We start from the raw sequence: 26097 nt of genomic DNA on the forward strand, positions 1-26097 counted from the left end.
AATAGGTTTAGATATAATGGATCACTTGATACCTTTGTTTTCCATTTGATGCACACAAAGTACCCCTCTGGTACCTTGTTAATAAGCAAATGAAGAAAATGCGATCCTTAGCTCCAGCCACTGCTCATGTTGACAAACCATCTCTTTTGTATTTTCCTTTTATCTGACAAATTCATTAATTCAGTAGACATTAAGTGGCTCTCATGGAGTCTTCTTAATATTCTCAAGTGCTTGGGGAGATTTACAGGACTTGTGTACACACCTCATGTGCTGAAGGAGTTCAGGCAGTTGAGGGTGACGAGCTACACTCAAGACCGTGTTCGGTCACCGATCTGGATCACGTGCTGGTAGCTGTCAACATAAGGGGTGGCCGGCGTCCTGTTGGCGCTGTGACTTGGGAGTGGGGAGGGGACACCCCAGCTAGACTTAATCATCGGTTAGATTCCATGGGTGGAGAGGCTAAGTGGGACCTTCTAGTGGAGTGGAGCTTGATTTAGGAAATGCGGGAAGATGAATCTGGGAGGATGAATGGGAGGAATATAGAAAAACTTAAATGACAGGTCAAAGAGTTGACATCTGATTCTGTAGATGGTAAAGAGCCATGCAAGAGCTTTGTGTTTGCTTCTTCTCTGCTCGTGGAGCCACACGATGAAGGAGAGGTTTTGTCATCACAGATCTGTAATGTATTCCAGTCCTGGGGTGGGGCTGAAAGACTGCAGGACTGGCCGGGCTGTTCTGGCTTTTGCAGAGTGCTTGTAGCAAACTTCGTTTTTCAGTGAGTGATGAAATCCTGAGTGCAACCATTTGTGCCCCTAGCTGCTGGTGCTGCCTCTTTTATATGGAGCAGATGAAGTCCGAGGCTGAATGGGTTTACTATTAGGATGGTGACTCTAAGTCAGAGTTCCCCTTTTAGGAAACATACGTCTCGCTCCCCTGGCAGCGAGTGCTTGACTGCTCCTTACGTGGGAGGTTCACTTGATGCGGACATGAGGGCAGCAGGATTCTGTGCTGAGTGGTTGCCGACAGCCTGGGAGTTGCTTCCTAGACCAGCGCTGGATGCAGCACCGTCAGGGCATCGAGCCTTGACATCGCCCCTTGCTCACGTCTTACCTTGTTCTTGTAAGAATGAGGATATTGTCTGATGTTTTTGCTGGTCCATATTCATTGAATTCCTTTATTTTACCAACGAGAGCTCATTTCTAATATCATGCTAATTAAACCACTCATTTTGCCAATGAAAAGCTACTTTTTTTTACTAAAGTATTGTTGATTTACAGGTTGTGCCCATCTCTGCTGTACAGCAAAGTGAGTCAGTTATACACATAAAGACTTTTTTTAAATATTATTTTCCATTATGGTTTATCACAGGATATTCAATATAGTTCCCTGTGCTATACAGTAAGACCTTGTTGTTTATCCATTCTAAATATAATAGTTTGCATCTACCAACCCCAAACTCCCAATCCATCCCTCCCCCACTCTCCTCCCCCTTGGCAACCACAAGTGTGTTCTCTTTGTCTATGAGTCTGTTTCTGTTTCATAGATAAGTTCATTTAGATTTAGATTCCACATATAAGTGATATATGATATTTGTCTTTCTCTTTCTGACTTACTTCACTTAGTATGATAATCTCTAGGTCTGTCCATGTTGCTGCAAATGGCATTATTTCGTTGCTTTTTATGGCTGAGTAATATTCCGTTGTATACATGTACCACATCTTCTTTATCCATTCATCCATTGATGGACATTTAGGTTGTTTCCATGTTTTGGCTATTGTCAACAGTGCTGGAAAAGCTACTTTTAATATTCAATAGGCCAAATAGCAAAGCCTCTGGTGTCAATCAAGGTATGAATACTTGAAAGATGTGACTGGCTGAAATGCTGGCCAGGTTTGCATTGGGACCCTTCTGATTCAATACCACTGACCCAGGAATCTGAGTTCTCAGTTAAGGCCAGTGACTGTCCCTAAAGGTGAAGTTTAAACTAAATGATCTATACATTGTATTTTACTGTTGACACTGAAGAATATTTTATGAAGTTCTTAAATTAACTTGTTAAACAAATTACAGAAATATCAGTGCCTCTCCATCCTTTCACTCAAGTTCACAATTTCAGCGTGGTGGTTACAGCATGTTTTTTGTTATTCTCTCTGCTTTACTTTTTATGTTGATCAAAAGGTTTAGGGAAATATACCTGTAAGGAAGGAAGACGTACCGAAGAGAACCCAGGGCTTGTGTACATTGCGAGCCTGCGTCCTGAAGCAGCTGTCACCCTGAAATCCTAGCGGGCAGTTTCCCAAGGTGTTCACAGGTCTCGGTGTGGCCTCCTTTGTGAGGTTCCCACTTGGCTTCCTGGCACGAGGTGTAGTTACGAGCCTGCTTCTCATTCTGTCTGGATTCTGTTGGTCTGCAGCTGGGAAGAGCTTTCTTTGCCAGATCACTGCCCAGTTCTTTTTTTCTTGGCAGGTTCATTTACTTTTTTTTTTTTTCATAGTTTGTCTCCCAAACAGTCCTCAAACTGGACGCACAATAATCAGTTTCCTGGGCTTCCTGCTCTTGAAGGTGAAGAAGCTGTTATGGTCCTTCCTGCCCAGTGCTGCCTGTCCTCTGACTTTGCCACAAGTATTTAAACAGATTTCAAAGGGACATCGTATTCCAGTGCATTGAAGATGCCTCGTCAGGGGGCTCTGTGATTAAGTGGATTTTCTGACCTTGTAATTCCCTGTAGACCCACATGGCCTCCTACCCCCAAAGAAAGAGACTTAAATCTTACCATAGAATAGAAGTTGAAACACGTATGGTTATGAAAATGGAAAGACCGTGTGAAGGAATGTTTATGTGATGAATCTACATTGACTAGTATAAAATGCTGTTTAATGTTTTATGGATGTTTGCGTGTATATATATGCACACCACACGTATGTTTATGATAGAAATGATGTTGCAAATATCAATCAAGAAGACTCCATTTTTTTCATGATTGAATTAAAATAGCTTAAATTTTTTTTTTCTTTGAAATATAGCAAGATCAACTTTACACCTGGGCTGCAGTTAGTCAACCCACACACTCACTGGATTATATAGAAGGGCAGTTTCCCAGGAGAGTCCCAGCTGCTTGGCCACCGTCTAAACCTCCTGACGAAGAACACAGGCCCAAGGATGCTGACACAGGTAGGCCCCCGGGAAGAGTGAATATTCTGAAAGTAACATCGAATAACTGTGCAGCACCTACTGGGTATTGAGTCTGGGTTTCTCTTCCAAGTATTTCTTAAATTATAATCTGCATATAACTCAAGCTAAATCACCGGGAAGCTTGTTAAATTGAAAATTCTTATGCCCCATCTTCAAGGCTGCTGAGTTCTGGGGAACAAGACACTGGGTTGTCCAGTTACTACAGTGTATATAAAGTCTGAGAACCACTGCTTCGGGGTCCAGCTGTGGCCACCACCCGGTGGGAAGCTGCACATTCTGCATGGGCTGAGAGCTCGGAAAGAAACTTTCTGCCTACTGGCTTCAAGGGTGGTGGCCACCATACCTCTTTCCCCTGTCTCTTCCCTTACTGCTTTCTTTGAACTTTTCTTCGTTTTTTTCTTTGCCTTCAGAGATAACTGACAAAGGCAAAATAGAGAAACATGTTTTACTAAATCTAAATTTTATGTAATTAAAAAAATTGTTCAGTGTTCAGATGTAATAGTTTTCTAACAAATATTTCTTTTTGGTTGTTTTTTCTCTTTGTCCCTTGTGTCATCCTAAAGTATTTTGTGTTATTTTTGAAGTATTCTGAAGGTAACATGAGATTAATGTCAGCTTTATATGGGGCCTGAAGCTAGGAAAGCACTTTGTATTTATTGTATTGAATTAAGAATCCTATTTTTGTAACAATGTTTTTATGGAATTTGGTTGTTTATCATTATCTAACTCATGAGTTCCCTTTAAAGCCAATGACCCACACTGTCAGGGACTTTATTCTAGGCTCCTGCCCAAAGGTCTGCAGAGGGGCCTAGTGCTTATAACCTCTGTTTTTCTCCCAGTCCTGGAGCAATGCATTTATCTGTTTCTTCTTTGCACTGAGGCACTGAATGGGGGCCCACATCTAATGCTGCATGTCCCCCTTTTACTGTCTGATGCTTTTGAAACACTGCTTAGTGTTTACTTGGTGGACTGTACTCCCTGAAATGAACCACATACGAGAGATGCAGTGTAGGACACGTGTTCTGTGTAGGGCTCTGAGTTTCCTGTGGTGCAGAGAACAGTTGATCAAGGGCCAAGGTAGACCTTCAGAGATGAGGGGGTGCTGACATAATAACACCTGAAAAAAACAAGCACATAAGAGCATATTTAGTTTTAAAAGGAAAAGCATATAACTAAAAGTAATGATCCCATTAAATACACTATTTTATTTGTTTACATTAAAAATTACTTACTGGTTAGGAAATAACTAGGTGTAGATATAGTAGAATCGGTCAATTTCAACAAGTTATTTTAACAGTTGTTCATATCTTGTGTTTTACATCATTGATTAGGATGATGTTTTCATTTTTTTCTTCCCTAGTGTGTCTACTTCTCTCAACTTTAACTGAAACATTTTATGTTACTGATTTTATTGTATACTGGAGGAACATTAGATGGAAAGTTAATTAGTGATCATCTGAATTTTAGTTTGGTAGGAGATGATAGTCGGAATTGATGTCAGGAAGTTTGTAACCTACTTTTTTCTTCATTATTTGATGTAGCTTGCAAAATGCCAGAGCAGCAATTTTTAATATAGCAACTTGTCTCCTTTTAAAATATGCCTTCTTGAAGAGGATGATGGAGGTAAGTAGAAAATAGTTTAATGTAGTGACTTGTTTTTCTTCAGTTGATCTCTTTTAAACCCAACAGCCCAACAGCTGTTTTGTCCAAATTGTCTAATGGTCCTTCTAAACTTTTCCTGCTGTGATTCCATGGGGCATTCTCATTCTGGGGCATTCACCTTCCCTGTCATAGGCAAGCAGTCAGTTGTAAGAGTGAGAATGTAGATAATGTAGTAAAAACTGTGCATAGAGCCTACTGTTTAAAAAAAATAGGTATGAATTGTAGTCTTTGATAATGTGATTATTAACAGTGATAAGCTATTTCCAGTGCACTTGACTGTGATTGGTGCAAGGATGTCACGGCTAAAATCACTGTTTGCAGCATCTGGTCCCTTTCACTTTTGACTTAAAGAGCTCAATGACTTCTTTTCTTTTTGAAGAAGAAAGACTTGTGGTCCCATCTTAAAAAATTGACAGCTTGGTTTTTCTTTGCCTTTTTTTTTTTTTCCTTTTTGGCTCTTCTCCACACTGGTTACTAATCCACATGTCCGGCTAATTCAGATTCGTGGTGCTGCCTTTCTCGGGAACCTCACTTTTGTTTTTCCACGATCCATTTTGTGAAACGGGTTTTTCTCCACCTTCATCTATTGATGTAGAAACGGACCCTCTGCTATGTGAGTGTGAGTGCAGAGGCTGTAGTGAAACCTCAAGGGCTGTGGATTCCTGGGAATCTTCGGCTCCCAGCCTGTTCCCTGCAGCCTGTCTACATTGCCTCCACAGTGGAGCCTGACCATCTGAAGTCTGTAGAATGTTTCCTGGAAGGACAAGGCTGGAAGGGAAGTTAGGAAGCAATGTGCTTGCTCCAGAAGTTTGTGGCAGAAATAGTAATAAGAAGAAAACTTTTTAGTTACCTTGTTTTCTCTTTCTCTTTGTTCTCTTCATTTTCCTTTACTTATTTGATACAACCCACCTCCCTGCCACGGTGGTTCTTTCTTCTGGAGCCCCGTGGCATTTTATTCATATCTCTATCATGTGGGTTATTTAGATATGTAATTTATCTGTCTCTACATATCTGTCTTCTGTGTAGACTCCCAACATTTCAAGAGCTTTGGACACATAGTATATACTTAAATATTTGAGTGAATAAATGAAGACCTTTTGTTGAAAACAATAAAAATAAATAAAATATCTACTCAGCATATGAATGCAAGTATCTGATGGAGTGCTGTGTGCTGAAACAGCTTGAGGACCATTTTAGGGGCTCACTACCAAGCTTCAAAAGTTATTCAATAGATTTACACAAAGAGAGAATTAACTTTAGTTTTGAATGTGTGGAGAATAGGGTCTAGGTGTGAACAGAGACTTGATCATTCTTGGTGTGTCTTTGGAAAATCAAGGCCCTTGTCTTCCTTTAAAAATGTGAATGATCAAGAGAGTGAAAGGAGGACTGATTTTAGAAAGGCAGTTCTGGACACAAAAAATCCTGGAGGAAAATATGGAAGGAGAGCTGGTAGAAACATGACAAGCTTTTTGTGTAGAAATCCTAAAATATCTGTTTACATGCTGGCTGAAAGAATGGTAACCCACCTTGGCTCCAAAATAAAAGATCTGAGCACCTTATGAATATGTGAGGTGTACAAAAGGATTACAAAGGAAAACAGATTAAACTGAAAGGAATTTAGGATGGGGCAATAAAATGAGGCTGGGGTGAACTAGCATGCTGAAGTGTATTTCAGAAGGACTTGCAGTTTTTAAAGGTAGTTGAAATTTATGCCTTGGGTTTAAGGTAGAAGGGAAGTGGAAACAAGTCTGTATCATGCCTTGTGTATCTGTGAAATGAAAAGCAACAGTCCCAGAAGGACAACTTTGCTGTCCTCTAGTATCCAAAAGAAGGGTTTCTACTGGTTCTTAATAAAGGAGATTCTGTGGGATGAAATGCAAATAACAGCATCCTCACCCTATTTCCAGGTTTGTCCCAATGCTTTTAACACACGTTCACTTGAGGTAAAGCAGAGATTCTGTAAGGGGCTAGGGGATATTTGATGGCATTCGTCTCTCAAGGAATAAAATGCTCTAGAACAGATCAACTGTGTATCCTGGAAACGATTCTCCATGTTAAGTTTTTTTTTAATCAGCCCGCATTTCCCCCTTATATATGCAAGCTAACGCCCATGTGTGGACAACCTTTGTTGGCAATGACGGGCAGATCCAGACTATTAAATAATCAAATATGCAGAATAGTGTTGACTCCTTTTAGGAAAATTACATGTTTAATCCCATCTTCATTTGTGGAAGGACAGGGTATACCAGAAGTAAAGACATCTACCATTTGTTAGGCCACTAATTGTAAGTCATGCTATTTAAATGAAATTTAATGAATTCTCTTTCAATTAAATTGACTAGATTTGAATCAAGTTGATGTATAGCATTAAAGAAGCGTAATTTAATTATTTTATATAAGTGCATTTCTCACTAAAATGTAAAAGTTTTTAGAGACTTCTTAGTTCATTTTTCAGAAGGCATATTTTGTATATTTAAAGGGGTGATTTGATTTACTTTCCCTTCCTACCAGAGTGTCATGTCCCACTTATTTTTCTTGCTGTCCCCTCTACAAATGTAAAACTCATCCACATATGTTTTGTTTTATAAGTCATAGGCTTATTTGTGATGATAGAGAGATCATTTCTAGAACGTATTTGGAATTGTGGGGAGTCCAGAACTGTTTGTGAGGTAACTTTAAAAACATGGAACATTTGAAGTTTTGTCAGGGCGGTTCTTTCTCCTACTTTGCTTCACAGTAATGTTTTAAAACCAGTCTAGTTTCTTAATCCTTAGGGCGGGTGAGTGGATGAGTTGGCAGTTAAGATGTGTCCTTGAGAGCTTCCCTGGGTCACTCTGAAAGCAGCCGTCCTGTTGATGAAGGGGGCTGTCTGAACTGTCTGCAGACGCGGGGCTGAGGAGGAGGGGCTCCCGAAAGCTCCGGGCCTTGCGGGGAGGATGTCGGGGCAAGGGCCCGGGGGTTCGCATGAGGGGTCATCGCTCTGAGGATGCTGGAACCCAGTGGGCTTCTTACCTGCCTGCCCACGGGCTCCCGACTTGGCCAGTGCTCAGAAGCAGCTCACTGGGCAGAGCCCGGGCCTGTGGCTTCCCTCTACAGGCAGCGCTTTTTGCGATTTTTCATGCTTCTCTTTACTCTTTCTCTTTCCCTTCCTTCTTTTTTCTCTTTCTTACTTTTATTCTCCCCTGTTTTCTTTCTCCTTGACGTTTATTTTTCTTTCTTTCTTCTCTTGATTATTCTCATTCATTTTCCCCTTGCTTTGTAGTTATTCTATACATTTCTTTCACCTTAACATCTTGACCCTCTAGAACTCCTGTACTACAGCTTATGATTTTGAAGAGAATATTTTGACTTATAAATTTCTCCTAGATGTCATAACACACTGATTCAAGGAAGTAAGTGTAGTGAAAGAGGTGAGGGTGGGAGAATGAACTCAATTCAGGTAGCCGTTGAATTAGATAGAGAGAAGCTCAAAGTTTAGGTGTAGGTGATCAAAAAATTGTAATATTGATAAGTCTTTCTAGTTCATTGTTCTGGTTGGGTGTACACATTCTTTTTACCATCAGAGCCAGAGGTTTGCTTTTTTGGGCAGGTCACAAGGTCTAGGGCTATAGAGAAAAGCTGGGAAACCCTGTATGCATCTCTAAGGGAAAAAACTGTTCATGACCCACCAGGAGACCCTGTGGGCTCTTCCTGCACCATCTACATAGAAAGACAGGAAGAGAAGATGTTCTAGTCTGTAAAAAGCCCCAGGACCTCGTCTCAAGTCTCTCGTGTTTGGGAGGATTTGGAGGTGACTAAAACCAGCAGAAAACAAAAGCGTTCAAGAGTCTGGATTTGCTTTAATATTAACTGTCCTCACTTTGATGTTAAAGCTCTTTCTTCAAAACTGGCCAACTCTGGTGCTGTGTTCAGAGTAGAAATTTGTCAGTGTAAGAGAAAAACCTTTTGATTAACTTAGTGAAATGGAGTATTTGGGAAAAGGCCTGCATTGTTAATATTCTGTTGCCACAGTGACACGTGTTGGTGAGTGATTACGTCATGCTGTTCTCAGTGATTTTGTTCTGAAAGATGTTCTCTGAGCTCAGGTTCAGGCCTAGTGACGGCCCAGCGCCCACTTTCCTGGGGTTGCTGCTTCGCTTCCATGGTTTCTTCATTCTTTGATCTCTCCTTTCATCCCCTCCCACAACTACTCAACACATATTTTAAACATCTGCGGTGCGCCGGGCACTGTTGTGGATGCTGGGGACTCATTAAGGAAGAATCTACAAAGTCTCTCTTCACAGCGTCTGACTTAGTCAAGGGGAGAGCGAAGTCGGCAAACAAGTGAATTCTGCAGGCTTTCCTTAGAGAATCCGCGCTGTGGAGAGAGAGAGGGAACGGGGTGCTCCCGGGAGTGGGTGGGGGCGGGGCCACGGGGGTGCTCCCGGGAGCGGGTGGGGGCGGGGCCACGGGGGTGCTCCCGCGAGCGGGTGGGGGCGGGGCCACGGGGGTGCTCCCGGGAGTGGGTGGGGGCGGGGCCACGGGGGTGCTCCCGCGAGCGGGTGGGGGCGGGGGCAGACATTCTTCCCCCGCCCCCGTGGGAGATCCTGTGGCCGGAGCGGGACTGGCGTGTTACAGGGCGGCAGGAAAGCCAGTGTGGCTGGAGCCCTGTGAGCGGGTGTGGAGCCAGAGAGGTAGGGGTGTGGGCAGATGGAAGGAGGTCCGTGGGTCCAGGTGGAGACTGTGCTTTAATCCAAGTGAAATGAGAACTTTCAATGTAGTTTAGCAATATGTTGTATGATTTAAACCACGACTGCCTTTTATTTTTTCTATGCATTGTCACATACATGAACTAAAATGCTGCTGAATTGGGAAGGTCTGAAGTATCCCCCAGAGCGACAGCTGTGTGCTGTCAGGTGTCTGGTCTGCATGCCAGTCGGGGGCAGGGAGCAGCATGAAGGTCAGGAGACAGACTCGTCTTTGTCTCGCCACCAGCCGCTGTGTCGGGGCCTCGGTTCCTCACTGCAGATGCCCAGGATGGGGAAGGGGGGTCGTTCTCAGACTCCCATCCACAGAGCGCTGGGGGTTCCTGGAGGCTCTCTTAGGTTTTTATGTAACTCCCGTGCAAGCTTCACCTAGAAGAAAGTATCCCCTAGCTTAATAAAGAAAAGAAAACATGGTCTTGGTTATCCCTTAGGTCTTCCAGCATAAAGAATTTTCAGTCCCGTAGGTTCTCAAATGACAATTACTCAGTGCCTCTTGGTGAGCACTCATTACCTCTCACTGAAAGTGGAAGGTCAGTTGTCAATAGGTAAGGCATCCAAGATCCCACCCTTCCATGCTGGGGAGTTGGCTTCTGTCACTGTACAGACTTAAGTGAATAATACGAACAGTGAATGTCTTGACAGATACTTCATGGCACAAAGTAGAAACTAGCAATTGAGACAAATAATCATGACTGATGTGTAAAGACAGGTGTAGAGATAATCTAATTTAAAAAATACCTAATGACATGAGTGTGTCATTTTTTGTGTTACATGTACTCAAAACAGTCATGTCCTCATAACACGGAGGTATAACCTGGGTATTTGGGTGCTTTTTATGGCTGAAGGTATATTATAGTTAGTTTCATTTTGTGATCAGAGAAATGGGAAAATTTGCTCTTTAACATATTGCCTGTCTTCTTCCTTTTCAACCCAGAGTCTCAATCTGCTGTTTTAGAAACTCCGAAAAAAGATTCAGATGCTGCTCAGCAGGTAAGAAGATTTAATTAGGATGTCAGATCCCTTTCTCTCTTATTTGCCTCTGCTTTATCTTTCCATCTGCCCAGCCAGCTAGGTGGCCGTGTTTTTCAGCCTGCAGGGGACTCTAGTCAGGTGGGAGGAGGTTTTCTTCCATTCAGACTTTGTGAAGGAAATCAGCCTGGAAGTGGCACTGGGCACAGACTCCTCAGCATCCATGTTGTTCCGTGTCCTGCCGGAGAGCTGGGCCCACAAGTGCTGGCTCCAGCAGGAAACAGCGGCTGCTCAGGTTTTGTATAGAGACGGGCCTGGTTGCACTAATAGTCACGTGGATATGATTTTTTATAAGATGTGCCAGGGTTTTTCTAAAACCAAATAATATTCTTAAGTTGCTTTGGTGGATGAAACATTAGTTAGTGTCTGTTTAATTTCCGCAGAAACTTTCTTATTCTGTTACTAAAGAAGACACATTTTATGCCTTTTTTTCTTGCACCAAAATGCACTCCCTGTAAAAATAGGAAACACTTACATGAAATAGTAACTGTGGTTAGCAGTTGCTCTTTTGGATATAAAACCATTTTTAAAATTTATTTATACATTCTCCCAACTCTACCTTTGAAAATAACTTAGTGTTAGAAATTACCACCAAGAAATGTGTTTTCTGGAGTGGGGTCTGAGTAGAAAATGAGACGGCTGCTTCCCGAGTTCCAGGCCCAGGTCAGTTTCTGGTCAGTTTGTGACAACATACTCAGGCTATCTGGGACATAGTGTTCTTCTCTGTAAAATCAAAGAATCTGATGATTTTTGAGAACTTTCCAAGTATAAAGTAACTTCCCTTTTCAAAAGAAGCAGCCCTGCATCATACATGAAAGTTTGCTCCTCCTGGAGGATAAATAAGGATATAAACTGGTTGAGAACTTCGTTTTATAAATTATCTGGTGCTTTTCAGAAATATAGCTATTCTGGTCACTTTCATAAGAGTAAAGATGCTCTTAAGGATAATGTCATAAAACAGGTTTTCCCAGCTTCTTCTTCTTTTTTTTTTTTTTTTAAGAGAAGAGACTTCCATCAGGCTGGGGCACTTGAAGGGCCCTGATGGACTTAGCTGGTAGTTCATTAACTGTGTCATGATTAGCCAGTAGTGAATACAATGAAGAAAAATAAAAAGAGGTTAAGAGAAATAAAGTGAGAAATAATTAAGAAAAACAGTGCCCTCAAAATATCTTGTCATTATTTTTGCAATACTTTTTTTGGCATGACTAAGTTGTGATCTGGGATAATATGTTAGATCTTTCTAGTTCTTATTTCCAGGGCGTATATTACTGAATTCTCTGTTATATTGATAACGCCAAAGAAAACCTGGACAAAAAGTATTCTATACTATCAACAGTGACCAAACACCAACAACATTGCTTTGTGTATTAAGATTCCAGCTGGAATAATTCAAGGTAGATATTCATCTGTGTAAAATTATAGTGATTTTCTATGTTTCTTGAGCTCTGAACCAATAATAAGTGGAAAACCTGATGAACTGGGTGATTTTAAAACACCTGATGTTACAGCTTGGAAACTCACGGGGGAAATAGATTGATTTAAATTTCACACCTTCTCATTTCCTCGTTGCCAGTGAAGTGTCTAGAAGCTAGAAAATATAATAAATTAATTGGGTGGTAAGATTGTTGGGAAGCAGTTGAAGCCTAGCCCTCAGTAATGACATCATGTACTCTTGGAATCGGTGATTTTTTTTTTTTTTTAAACATCTTTATTGAAGTATAATTGCTTTACAATGGTGTGTTAGTTTCTTCTTTATAACAAAGTGAATCAGTTATACATATACATATGTTCCCATATCTCTTCCCTCTTGCATCTCTCTCCCTCCCACCCTCCCCATCCCACCCCTCTAGGTGGTCACAAAGCACCGAGCTGATCTCCCTGTGCTATGCGACTGCTTCCCACTAGCTATCTATTTTACATTTGGTAGTGTATATATGTCCATGACGCTCTCTCACCCTGTCACTTCTCACCCCTCCCCCTCCTCATATCCTCAAGTCCATTCTCTAGTAGGTCTGTGTCTTTATTCCCGTCTTGCCGCTAGGTTCTTCATGACCTTTTTGTTTTTTTCCCTTAGATTCCATATATATGTGTTAGCACACTGTATTTGTTTTTCTCTTTCTGACTTACTTCACTCTGTATGACAGACTCTAACTCCATCCACCTCATTACAAATACCTCCATTTCATTTCTTTTTATGGCTGAGTAATATTCCATTGTATATATGTGCCACATCTTCTTTATCCATTCATCCGATGATGGAGCTGCAATGATAGAGCTGCAATGAACATTTTGGTACATGGCTCTTTTTGACCTATGGTTTTCTCAAGGTATATGCCCAGTAGTGGGATTGCTGGGTCGTATGGTAGTTCTATTTGTAGTTTTTTAAGGAACCTCCATACTGTTCTCCATAGTGGCTGTATCAATTTACATTCCCACCAACAGTGCAAGAGTGTTCCCTTTCCTCCACACCCTCTCCAGCATTTATTGTTTCTAGATTTTTTGATGATGGCCATTCTGACCGGTGTGAGATGATATCTCACTGTAGTTTTGATTTGCATTTCTCTAATGATTAATGATGTTGAGCATTCTTTCATGTGTCTGTTGGCAATCTGTATATCTTCTTTGGAGAAATGTCTATTTAGGTCTTCTGCCCATTTTTGGATTGGGTTTTTCATTTTTTTGTTATTGAGCTGCATGAGCTGCTTGTAAATCTTGGAGATTAATCCTTTGTCAGTTGCTTCATTTGCAAATATTTTCTCCCATTCTGATGGTTGTCTTTTGGTCTTGTTTATGGTTTCCTTTGCTGTGCAAAAGCGTTTCAGTTTCATTAGGTCCCATTTGTTTATTTGTGTTTTTATTTCCATTTCTCTAGGAGCTGGGTCAAAAAGAATCTTGCTGTGATTTATGTCATAGAGTGTTCTGCCTATGTTTTCCTCTAAGAGTTTGATAGTGTCTGGCCTTACACTTAGGTCTTTAATCCATTTTGAGTTTATTTTTGTGTATGGTGTCAGGGAGTGTTCTAATTTCATACTTTTACATGTATCTGTCCAATTTTCCCAGCACCACTTATTGAAGAGGCTTTCTTTTCTCCACTGTATATGCTTGCCTCCTTTATCAAAGATAAGGTGACCATATGTGTGTGGGTTTATCTTTGGGCTTTCTATCCTGTTCCATTGATCTATATTTCTGTTTTTGTGCCAGTACCAAACTGTCTTGATTACTGTAGCTTTGTAATATAGTCTGAAGTCAGGGAGCCTGATTCCTCCATCTCCATTTTTCTTTCTCAAGATTGCTTTGGCTATTCGGGGTCTTTTGTGTTTCCATACAAATTGTGAAATTTTTTGTTCTAGTTCTGTGAAAAATGCCAGTGGTAGTTTGATAGGGATTGCATTGAATCTGTAGATTGCTCTGGGTAGTAGAGTCATTTTCACAATGTTGATTCTTCCAATCCAAGAACATGGTATATCTCTCCATCTATTTGTATCATCTTTAATTTCTTTTATCAGTGTCTTATAATTTTCTGCATACAGGTCTTTTGTCTCCTTAGGTAGGTTTATTCCTAGATATTTTATTCTTTTTGTTGCAATGGTAAATGGGAGTGTTTTCTTAATTTCACTTTCAGATTTTTCATCATTAGTGTATAGAAATGCAAGAGATTTCTGTGCATTAATTTTGTATCCTGCTACTTTACCAGATTCATTGATTAGCTCTAGTAGTTTTCTGGGAGAGTCTTTAGGATTCTTTATGTATAGTATCATGTCATCTGTAAACAGTGACAGCTTTACTTCTTCTTTTGCGATCTGGATTCCTTTTATTTCTTTTTCTTCTCTGATTGCTGTGGTTAACACTTCCAAAACTATGTTGAATAATAGTGGTGAGAGTGGGCAACCTTGTCTTGCTCCTGATCTTAGTGGAAATGGTTTCAGTTTTTCACCATTGAGGACAATGTTGGCTGTGGGTTTGTCATATATGGCCTTTATTATGTTGAGGAAAGTTCCCTCTATGACTACTTTCTGGAGGGTTTTTATCATAAATGGGTGTTGAATTTTGTCGAAAGCTTTCTCTGCATCTATTGAGATGATCATATGGTTTTTCTCCTTCAATGTGTTAATATGGTGTATCACGTTGATTGATTTGTGTATATTGAAGAATCCTTGCATTCCTGGAATAAACCCCACTTGATCATGGTGTATAATCCTTTTAATGTGCTGTTGGATTCTGTTTGCTAGTATTTTGTTGAGGATTTTTGCATCTATGTTCATCAGTGATATTGGCCTGTAGTTTTCTTTCTGTGTGACATCTTTGTCTGGTTTTGGTATCAGGGTGATGGTGGCCTTGTAGAATGAGTTTGGGGGTGTTCCTTCCTCTGCAATATTTTGGAAGAGTTTGAGAAGGATAAGTGTTAGCTCTTCTCTAAATGTTTGATAGAATTCACCTGTGAAGCCATCTGGTCCTGGGCTTTTGTTTGTTGGAAGGTTTTTAATCACAGTCGGTGACTCTTTATCATAAGTTTACTTAGGGACTCATTCGTTTCTGAGATGATATATGTCTCTTTCATGAGAGCCTAAAGTAACCATCTTAAAAGGGATTCAGGAAACTAGAATTAATTACCTATGTACAGTGCACCTCTTCTTTTACTGCATTATCTTATGTGATTCTTATAATAACCCTTTAAAGTAACTATTATAATGTATATTTAACTGATAAGAAAATGATGTTTATAGGAGTGAACTTGCTTCAGATCAAAAATTGATAAAGGGTGAGAGCCATGGTATGAACATAGGTCTGTTTGACTTTACACCTCCTGTTCTCTCCACTATGACAAAAATTAGACTTTTGCACGTGTAATCAAACTGCAGCTGTTTAATACCATCTAATGCCAAAATCATCAAATGGATGAGGTGAGAAGTTTATTTTAAGTTATTCTATTGTATTTATACCATTTATAAGAGACTGATGTCAAGATATGTTTTAGAGGCATAGATTGAAGCTGATTAGATCACAGACAAATGTTTAACTTTGTGCTAAATTGTGTCGATATTACTAACGTTAGTGCTTCACTACTCTTTAAAAAAACCCGTACAGTTCTGTTTTGTACATAGAGCGCCTTGCTTCTTAGTTACTAGAGGGCAGTCTGTCTGTCTGTGAGCGGCCCCTGCAGAAGAAGTGGGGCGCTTCCGGCGGGTTTGCTGTGTGACTGATGAAAGCGATGCGCGTAGAGAGTGGGGCCCTCCGCAGAGGTGAAGTGCATCCTGTACTCTCGGTTTTCTTTAGGTGTGCGTCCAGGCACCTGTTGTCTCCATCCAAACGCACTGGAATTTACGGAATTGGTTTTGTCTTTTGCTCTCTCCCTGTAATTAATAATTCCGAGAGCTTCATATCCCTAGACAAAACACATGATTCCTAAACCTTTTTCTCAGCTGGAAGGAGTGGAAGGTGCGGGGATCCTCTGCGTCTGTGGAGGGAGACGTGCGGCCACCCCTGAGCATTGTCATCCATGGTCTCGTGGGATCAGGAAGTTGTAAAACAAAACTGCTTTCTTTAGACCTCACTTACTGATTAATTTCAAATAATATGCTCTGAAATCTGCTCTATCTCAAGAGTTATTTCATAAAACGAAACAGGACTGTTCTCAATTCTGTTTTTTATTCTTTGGCATTTGAAATACTATTTAAACTGTAAATCCTTTTGCATTCTACAATATATAAATAGCCAAATATCAATTACATTCTCTTACATTTACTCCTATGCTAAAGATTAATATATGGTAGTTAAACTGGTTACCACCCAGTTTTAAACTTATTTTTAAATTATATAAATAATTTTAAATTAATAATAATTAATGATTTTGAAATTATATATAAAATGTGTGCTTCGAAGTATTTTCCTAAAACTCTCAACATCTTTCTGATGTAAATGGACTAGTTGAAAGGCAAATAGAGTAGAATTTGATCTTTGAAAACGCTAGCTTTGGGTAGGAATTGGTACATCAAAGCAATTGAAAGTTGGGTCTTCCTACACATTATGGTATGGATTAATTGAGAACAGCCACGTCTATTACAAAGTGTTGGATAATGAAAATAAATTAACCAAGATCAACACTCTCATACCACATATGTTGTATGCAACTAAATTCTCAAAGGTCAGAAAAATGTGTATGATTTGAGGTGAGTGGCAAAATCCTATCTAAGTCCAGTTTTAACCTCCTTTGAAAATGGCTTAATTCTCTTCCCCCAGGATCCTGCTCTGATCAGTCCTCCCCGGTCCTCTCAGTGCCTAATTGGGTTACAAACTTAATTGAGGAATTGAGTATTCTTTTCTATTGGTCCTCCTTTTAGAGTATCTTTTCTAATGCACTTTATACAATGACCACTCACTACAGTTTATTCTTAGTTTCAGAAACATGTTTATTTAGGAGCGAATCAAGGAATGTGTATGAATGAGGTGGGGTGGCCTGGTTGATGGCACTTGAGGGTTACTCACCTGTGTCTTGGCAGAGGCAAGTTCAGAGAGTAAAACAGAATTGGTCAGATCAAAAGAAAGGTGTGGGGAACGTAGTTCTGAAGGAATAGTGATGGAGACACAGAAACAAGCCACTTGAATTGCATGAGAATGGGTTAGACATATCAAAGGTTGGGGGACAAACGTATGTTCCTTCTGAACTCTAAGGCAAAAAGTGATATGAACTCACATGTTAATTATAAACCCAGCACACAACAATTTCCAAGATGAGTGAACAACTAAAATATAGACCAGAGAGAGGCAGCTTCAAGATGGCAGAGGAGTGAGACATGGAGATTGCCTTCCTCCCCACAAATACATCAGAAATACATCTACATGTAGAACAACTCCTACAGAACACCTACTGAATGCTAGCAGAAGACCGCAGACCTCCCAAAAGGCAAGGAACTCCCCACTTACCTGGGTAGGGCAAAAGAAAAAGGAAAAACAGAGACAAAAGAATGGGGATGGGACCTGCACCAGTGGGAGGGAGCTGTGAAGTAGGAAAAGTTTCCACACACTAGGAAGCCCCTTCACTGGCAGAGATGGGCGGGGTGGCTGGAGGGGAAGCTTCAGAGCCACAGAGGAGAGCACAGCAACAGGGGTGCAGAGGGCAAAGCAGAGAGATTCCTGCACAGAGGATTGGTGCCAACCAGCACTCACCAGCCTGAGAGGCTTGTCTGCTCACCTGCCTGGCCACGTGGGGGCTGGGAGCTGAGGCTCTGGCTTCGGAGGTAAGATCCCAGGGAGAGGACTGGGGTTGGCTGTGTGAACACAGCCTGAAGGGGGCTAGTACACCACAGCTAGCTGGGAGGGAGTCCAGGAAAAAGTTGAGACTTGCCTAAGAGGCAAGAGACCATTGTTTCGGGGTGCACGAGGAGAGGGGATTCAGAGCACGGCCTAAACAAGCTCCAGAGATGGGTGTGAGCCACGGCTATCAGTGCGGACACGAGAGATGAGCATGAGACACTAAGGCTGCTGCTGCAGCCACCAAGGAGCCTGTGTGCAAGCACAGGTCACTATCCACACCTCCCTTCCCAGGAGCCTGTGCAGTCCACCACTGCCAGGGTCCCGTGATCCAGGGACAACTTCCCCAGGAGAACACATGGCATGCCTCAGGCTGGTGCAATGTTACACTGACCTCTGCCGCTGCAGGCTCGCCCCACATTCTGTACCTCTTCCTCTCCCCAGCCTGAGTGAGCCAGAGCTCCCTAATCAGCTGCTAGTTTAACCTCGTCCTGTCTGAGTGAAGAACAGATGCCCTCAGGTGACCTACAGGCAGAGATGGGGCCAAATCCAAAGCTGAACCCCAGGAGCTGTGTGAACAAAGAATAGAAAGGGAAATATCTCCCAGCAGCCTCAGGAGCAGTGGATTAAATATCCACAATTAACTTGATGTACCCTGCATCTGTGTAATACCTGAATAGACAACAAATTATGCCAAAATTGAGGTGGTGGACTTCAGGAGCAAGGCTATATATATATTTTTTTTCCTTTTTCTTTTTTCGAGAGTGTGTATGTATATGATTCTTTGTGTGATTTTGTATGTATAGCTTTGCTTTTACCATTTGTCTAGGGTTCTGTGTGTCTTTTTTTTTTTTTAGTATAGTGTTTAGCACTTGTTATCATTGGTGGATTTGTTTTTTGGTTTAGTTGCTCTCTTCTTTCTTTTTTTCTTTTTTATTACTTTTTAATTTTTTAATAATTATTTTTTATTTTAATAACTATTTTATTTATTTATTTATTTTCTTTCTTTCTTATTGTCTCCATTTTCTTCTGTGCTGTGTGGCTGAAAGGGTCTTGGTGCTCTGGCCGGGTATCAGGCCTGTGCCTCTGAAGTGGGAGAGCCGAGTTCAGGACATTGGTCCACCAGAGTCCTCCTGGCTCCACATAATATCGAAAGACGAAAGCTCTCCCAGAGATCTCCATCTCAATGCTAAGACCCAGCTCCACTCAATGACCAGCAAGCTACAGTGTTGGACACCCTATGCCAAACAACTAGCAAGACAGGAACACAACCCCACCCATGAGCGGAGAGGCTGCCTGAAATCATAATAAGTTCACAGACACCCCAAAACACACCACCAGATGTGGTCCTGCTCACCAGAAAGACAAGATCCAGCCTCATCCTCCAGAACACAGGCACTAGTCCCCTCCACCAGGAAGCCTACACGACCCACTGAACCAAACTTAGCCACTGAGGACAGACACCAAAAACAATGGGAACTACGAACTGCAGCCTGCAAAAAGGAGACCCCAAACACAGTAAGTTAAGCAAAATGAGAAGACAAAGAAACACACAGCAGATGAAGGAGCAAGGTAAAAACCCACCAGACCAAACAAATGAAGAGGAAATAGGCAGTCTACCTGAAAAAGAATTCAGAGTAATGATAGTAAAGATGATCCAAAATCTTAGAAATAGAATGGAAAAAATACAAGAAACGTTTAACAAAGACCCAGAGAACCAAAGAGCAAACAAACAATGATGAACAACACAATAAATGAAATTAAATATTCTCTAGAAGAAATCAATACCAGAATAACTGAGGCAGAAGAACGGATAAGTGACCTGGAAGATAATATAGTGGAAATAACCACTGCAGAGCAGAATAAAGAAAAAAGAATGAAAAGAATTGACAACAGTCTCAGATACCTCTGGGACAATATTAAACGCACCAACATTCGAATTATAGTGGTCCCAGAAGAAGAAGAGAAAAAGAAAGGGACTGAGAAAATATTTGAAGAGATTATAGTGGAAAACTTCCCTAATATAGGAAAGGAAATAGTTAATCAAGTCCAGGAAGCACAGAGAGTCCCATACAAGATAAATCCAAGGAGACACATGCCAAGACACATATTAATCGAACTATCAAAAAATAAATACAAAGAAAAAATATTAAAAGCAGCAAGGGAGTAACAACAAATAACATACAAGGGAATCCCCATAAGGTTAACAGCTGATCTTTCAGTAGAAACTCTGCAAGCCAGAAGGGAGTGGCAGGATATATTTAAAGTGGTGAAAGGGAAAAACCTACAACCAAGATTACTCTGCCCAGCAAGGATCTCATTCAGATTTGACAGAGAAAATAAAACCTTTACAGACAAGCAAAAGCTAAGAGAATTCAGCACCACCAAACCAGCTTTGCAACAAATGCTAAAGGAACTTCTCTAGCAGGAAACACAAGAGAAGGAAAAGACCTACAATAGCAAACCCAAAACAATTAAGAAAATGGTAATAGGAACACACATATCGATAACTGCCTTAAATGTAAATGGATTGAATGCTCCAGCCAAAAGACATAGACTTGCTGAATGGAGAGAAAAACAAGACCCATATATTTGCTGTCTACAAGAGACCCACTTCAGACCTAGGGACACATACAGACTGAAAGTGAGGTGATGGAAAAAGATATTCCATGCAAATGAAAATCGAAAGAAAGCTGGAGTAGCAATTCTCATATCAGACAAAATAGACTTAAAATAAAGACTATTACAAAAAACAAAAAAGGACACTACATAATGATCAAGAGATCAATCCAAGAAGAAGATATAACAATTGTAAGTATTTATGCACCTAACATAGGAGCACCTCAATACATAAGGCAAATGCTAACAGCCATAAAGGGGGAAATTGGCAGTAACACAATTATAGTAGGGGACTTTAACATCCCACTTTCACCAATGGACAGATCATCCAAAATGAAGATAAATAAGGAAACACAAGCTTTAAATGATACATTAAACAAGATGGACTTAATTGATATTTATAGGACATTCCATCCAAAAACAACAGAATACACTTTCTTCTCAAGTGCTCATGGAACATTCTCCAGGCTAGATCATATCTTGGGTCACAAATCAAGCCTTGGTAAATTTTAAAAAATTGAAATCGTATCAAGTATCTTTTCCCACCACAACGCTATGAGACTAGATATCAGTTACAGGAAAAATCTGTAAAAAATATAAACACATGGAGGCTAAACAATACACTACTTAATAACCAAGAGATCGCTGAAGAAGTCAAAGAGGAAATCAAGAAATACCTAGAAACAAATGACAGTGAAAACACGATGACCAAAACCTATGGGATGCAGCAAAAGCAGTTCTAAGAGGGACATTTATAACAATACAATCCTACCTCAAGAAACAAGAAACATCTCAAATAAAGAACATAACCTTATACCCAAAGCAATTAGAGAATGAAGAACAAAAAAACCCCAAAGTTAGCAGAAGGAAACAAATCATAAAGATCAGATCAGAAATAAATGAAAAAGAAAGGAAGGAAACAATAGCAAAGATCAATAAAACTAAAAGCTGGTTCTTTGAGAAGATAAACAAAATTGATAAACCATTAGCCAGACTCATGAAGAAAAAAAGAGAGAAGACTCAAATCAATAGAATTAGAAATGAAAAAGGAGAAATAACAACTGACACTGCAGAAATACAAAAGATCATGAGAAATTACTACAAGCAACTATATGCCAATAAAATGGACAACCTGGAACAAATGGACAAATTCCTGGAAAAGCACAACCTTCCAAGATGAAACCAGGAAGAAATAGAAAATATAAACAGACCAATCACAAGCACTGAAATTGAGACTGTGATTCAGAATTTTCCAACAAACAAAAGCCCAGGACCAGATGGCTTCACAGGCGAATTCTATCAAACATTTAGAGAAGAGTTAACACCTATCCTTCTCAAATTCTTCCAAAATATAGCAGAGGGAGGAACACTCTCAAACTCATTCTACAAGGCCACCATAACCCTGATACCAAAACCAGACAAAGATGTCACAAAGAAAGAAAACTAAAGACCAGTGTCACTGATGAACAGAGATGGAAATATTCTCAACAAAATACTAGCAAAGAGAAAATGATCATACACCATGATGAAGTGGGGTTTATCCCAAGAATGCAAGGATTGTTCAATATACACAAATCAATCAATGTGATACACCATATTAACAAATTGAAGGAGAAATACCATATGATCATCTCAATAGATGCAGAAAAAGCTTTTGACAAAATTCAACACCCATTTATGATAAAAACTCTCTAGGAAGTGGGCACAGAGGGAATCTACCTCAACATAATAAAGACCATATATGACAAAACCACAGCCAACATCATTCTCAGTGGTGAAAAACTGAAACCATTTCCTCTAAGATCAAGAACAAGACAAGGCTGTCCACTCTCACCACTATTATTCAACATAGTTTTGGAAGTGTTAACCACAGCAATCAGAGAAAAAAAAGAAATAAAAGGAATACAAATTGGAAAAGAAGAAGTAAAGCTGTCACTGTTTGCAGATGACATGATACTATACATAGAGAATGCTAAAGATGCTACCAGAAAACTACTAGAGCTAATCAATGAATCTGGTAAAGTAGCCGGATACAAAATTAATGCACAGAAATCTTTTGCATTCCTATACACTAATGATGAAAAATCTGAAAGAAATTAAGGAAGCACTTCCATTTACCATTGCAACAAAAAGAATAAAATACCTAGGAATAAACCCACCTAAGGAGACAAAAGACCTGTATGCAGAAAAGTATAAGACACTGATGAAAGAAATTAAAGATGATACAAACGGATGGAGAGATATACCATGTTCTTGGGTTGGAAGAATCAAGATTGTGAAAATGACTCTACTACCAAAAGTAATCTACAGATTCAATGCAACCCCTATCAAACTACTACTGGCATTTTTCACAGAACTGGAACTAAAACATTTCACTACGTATGGAAACACAAAAGACCCCGAATAGCCAAAGCAATCTTGAGAAAGAAAAACAGAGCTGGAGGAATCAGACTCCCAGACTTCAGACTATACTACAAAGCTACAGTAATCAAGACCATATGGTACTGGCACAAAAACAGAAACATAGATCAATGGAACAGGTTAGAAAGCCGATAGATTAACCCACTCTCATATGGTCTCCTTTATTTTGATAAAAGAGGCAAGAATATACAATGGAGAAAAGACAGCCTCTTCAATAACTGGTGCTGGGAAAACTGGACAGCTACATGTAAAAGAATGAAATTAGAACACTCCCTAACACCATACACAAAAATACACTCAAAATGGATTAAAGACCTAAGTGTAAGGCCAGACACTATAAAACTCTTAGGGGAAAACATAGGCAGAACACTCTATGACATAAATCAGAGCAAGATCCTTTTTGACCCACCTCCTAGAGAAATGGAAATAAAAACAAAAATTAAACAAATGGGATCTAATGAAATTTAAAAGCTTTTGCACAGCAAAGGAAACTGTAAATAACATGAAAAGACAACCCTTAGAATGCGAGAAAATATTTGCAAATGAATCAACTGACAAAGGGTTAATCTCCAAAATTTACAAGCATCTCATGCAGCTCAATATCAAAAAAACAAACAGCCCAATTCAAAAATTGGCAGAAGACCTAAACAGACATTTCTCCAAAGAAGATATACAGATTGCCAACAAACACATGAAAGAATGCTCAACATCATTGATCATTAGGAAATGCAAATCAAAACTACAATGAGATATCATCTCACACTGGTCAGAATGGCCATCATCAAAAAATCTACAAACAATAAATGCTGGAGAGGGTGTGGAGAAAAGGGAACACTCTTGCACTTGTAGTGGGTATGTAAATTGATACAGCCACTATGGAGAACAGTATGGAGGTTCCTTAAAAAACTAAAAATAGAACTACCATACGACCCAGCAATCCCACTACGGGGCATATACCCTGAGAAAACCATAATTCAAAAAGAGTCATGTACCACAATGTTCATTGCAGCTCTATTTACAATAACCAGGACATGGAAGCAACCTAAGTGTCCATCAACTGATGAATGGATACAGAAGATGTGGCACATATATACAATGGAATATTACTCAGCCATAAAAAGAAATGAAATTGAGTTATTTGTAGTGAGGTGAATGGACCTAGAGTCTGTCATACAGAGTGAAGTAAATCAGAAAGAGAAAAACAAATACCGTATGCTAACATATAGATGGAATCTAAGAAAAAAAAGAAAAGGTCATGAAGAACCTGGGGACAGACGGGAATAAAGACACAGACCTAGCAGAGAATGGACTTGACAATATGGGGAGGGGGAAGGGTAAGCTGTGACAAAGTGAGAGAGTGGCATGGACATATATACACTACCAGACGTAAAATAGTTAGCTAGTGACAAGCAGCTGCATACCACACAGAGATCAGCTCATTGCTTTGTGACCACCTAGTGGGGTGGGATAGGGAGGGTGGGAGGGAGGGAGATGCAAGAGATAAGAGATATGGGAACATATGTATATGTATAACTGATTCACTTTGTTATAAAGCAGAAAGTAACACACCATTGTAAAGCAATTATACTCCAATAAAGATGTTTAAAAAAATGTAAAACAAACAAAATAAAATCCAAGTCATATATTACAATGTGACCCAAGCAACAAGGAGGGGTGAGGAACTGATACCAACTAAGCACTTGACTCCCCTGGAAGAGGAGGTAAATTGTCTGTCTATGCATGAAAGAATTGAAGGGAGGCACAAGGTTATTAGATATTTTGCAGTATGGTCTAAAAGCTCCCATAGAAAGTGCTGCTGCAATCTGATCTCTTTTTCTTTCTTTTTTTATTAATAAAAGTGAAGTACTGGCTGGCTTCCTTGCTTAAATAAATAAATAAATAAATAAATAAATACATGCATACATGCATGCATGCTGGAGAGGGTATGGAGAAAAGGGAACCCTCTTGCACTGTTGGTCGGAATGTAAATTGATACAGGCACTATGAAGAACAGTATGGAGGTTCCTTAAAAAACTAAAAATAGAACTACCATACGACCCAGAAATTCCACTACTGGGCATATACCCTTAGAAAACCATAATTCAAAGAGTCATGTACCACAATGTTCATTGCAGCTCTATTTACAATAGCCAGGACATGGAAGCAACCTAAGTGTCCATTGAGAGATGAATGGATAAAGAAGATGTGGCACATATATACAATGGAATATTACTCAGCCATAAAAAGAAAGGAAATTGAGTTATTTGTTGTGAGGTGGTTGTACCTGGAGACTGTCATACAGAGTGAAGTAAGTCAGAAAGAGAAAAATAAATACTGTATGCTAACACATATATATCGAATCTAAAAAAAAAAAATGGTTCTGAAGAACCTAGGGGCAGGACAGGCATAAAGATGCAGATGTAGAGAATGGACTTGACACGGGGAGCTGGAAGGGTAAACTGGGACGAAATGAGAGAGTGGCATGGACTTATATATACTACCAAATGTAAAATAGATAGCTAGTGGGAAAAAGCCGCATAGCACAGGGAGATCAGCTCGGTGCTTTGTGACCACCTAGAGGGATGGGATAGGGACGGTGAGAGGGAGACGCAAGAGGGAGGAGATATAGGGGTATGTGTATATGTATAGCTGATTCACTTTGTTATAAAGCAGAAATTAACACACCACTGTGGAGCAATTATACTCCAATAAAGATGTTAAAAAAGAAAAAAGAAGGAAGGGACTAAATCTCTGTGTTTACTTTTTCATACCCATGCCTAGCTTAATATGTGTAGAAGGAATAAATAACAATGCCTGTTCACTTAAAAACTATATATATATATATATATATAGACCAGAGTAAGAAAAAGAAGGATTAAAGGGGAGGGGGAAAGACGTGGTTGCGGTCCAAAATTTCGGTTTAGTCTTCCTTGAAGTTTGCCTCAGACTCTGAACGTTCTTAGGTGCCATGGTAAACACTTTGGCACAGTTAAAGGGACATAGTCGGAAGCGGCAAGACACAGTGAAACACCTGTGGAGGCACCAACTTGGAAAATGGTGATATTTTAGCAAGGTGTTTACCATGATGCATTACGGGGAAGACAGGGTTTTTCTGGAAAATATATATATATTTTTTTCTAAGTTTTTATTTATTTATTTATTTATTTATGGCTGGGCTGGG

The 26097-nt window shown here is 40.0% G+C and overlaps 1 protein-coding gene across 1 annotated transcript in view; it reads left to right on the top strand.

The window, feature by feature from the left end:
• Positions 1–26097, top strand: part of FMN2 (formin 2) — a 336742-nt gene that overhangs the window by 85215 nt on the left and 225430 nt on the right. Inside the window, exons 3-4 of the mRNA XM_036829555.1 lie at positions 3024–3171; positions 10534–10589. Of these exons, the coding sequence (XP_036685450.1) occupies positions 3024–3171; positions 10534–10589 (204 nt within the window). The remainder of the gene's footprint in view (positions 1–3023; positions 3172–10533; positions 10590–26097) is intronic.

Source organism: Balaenoptera musculus, chromosome 16, assembly GCF_009873245.2.
Source record: "Balaenoptera musculus isolate JJ_BM4_2016_0621 chromosome 16, mBalMus1.pri.v3, whole genome shotgun sequence".
NCBI classification, from domain to species: Eukaryota; Metazoa; Chordata; class Mammalia; order Artiodactyla; family Balaenopteridae; genus Balaenoptera; species Balaenoptera musculus.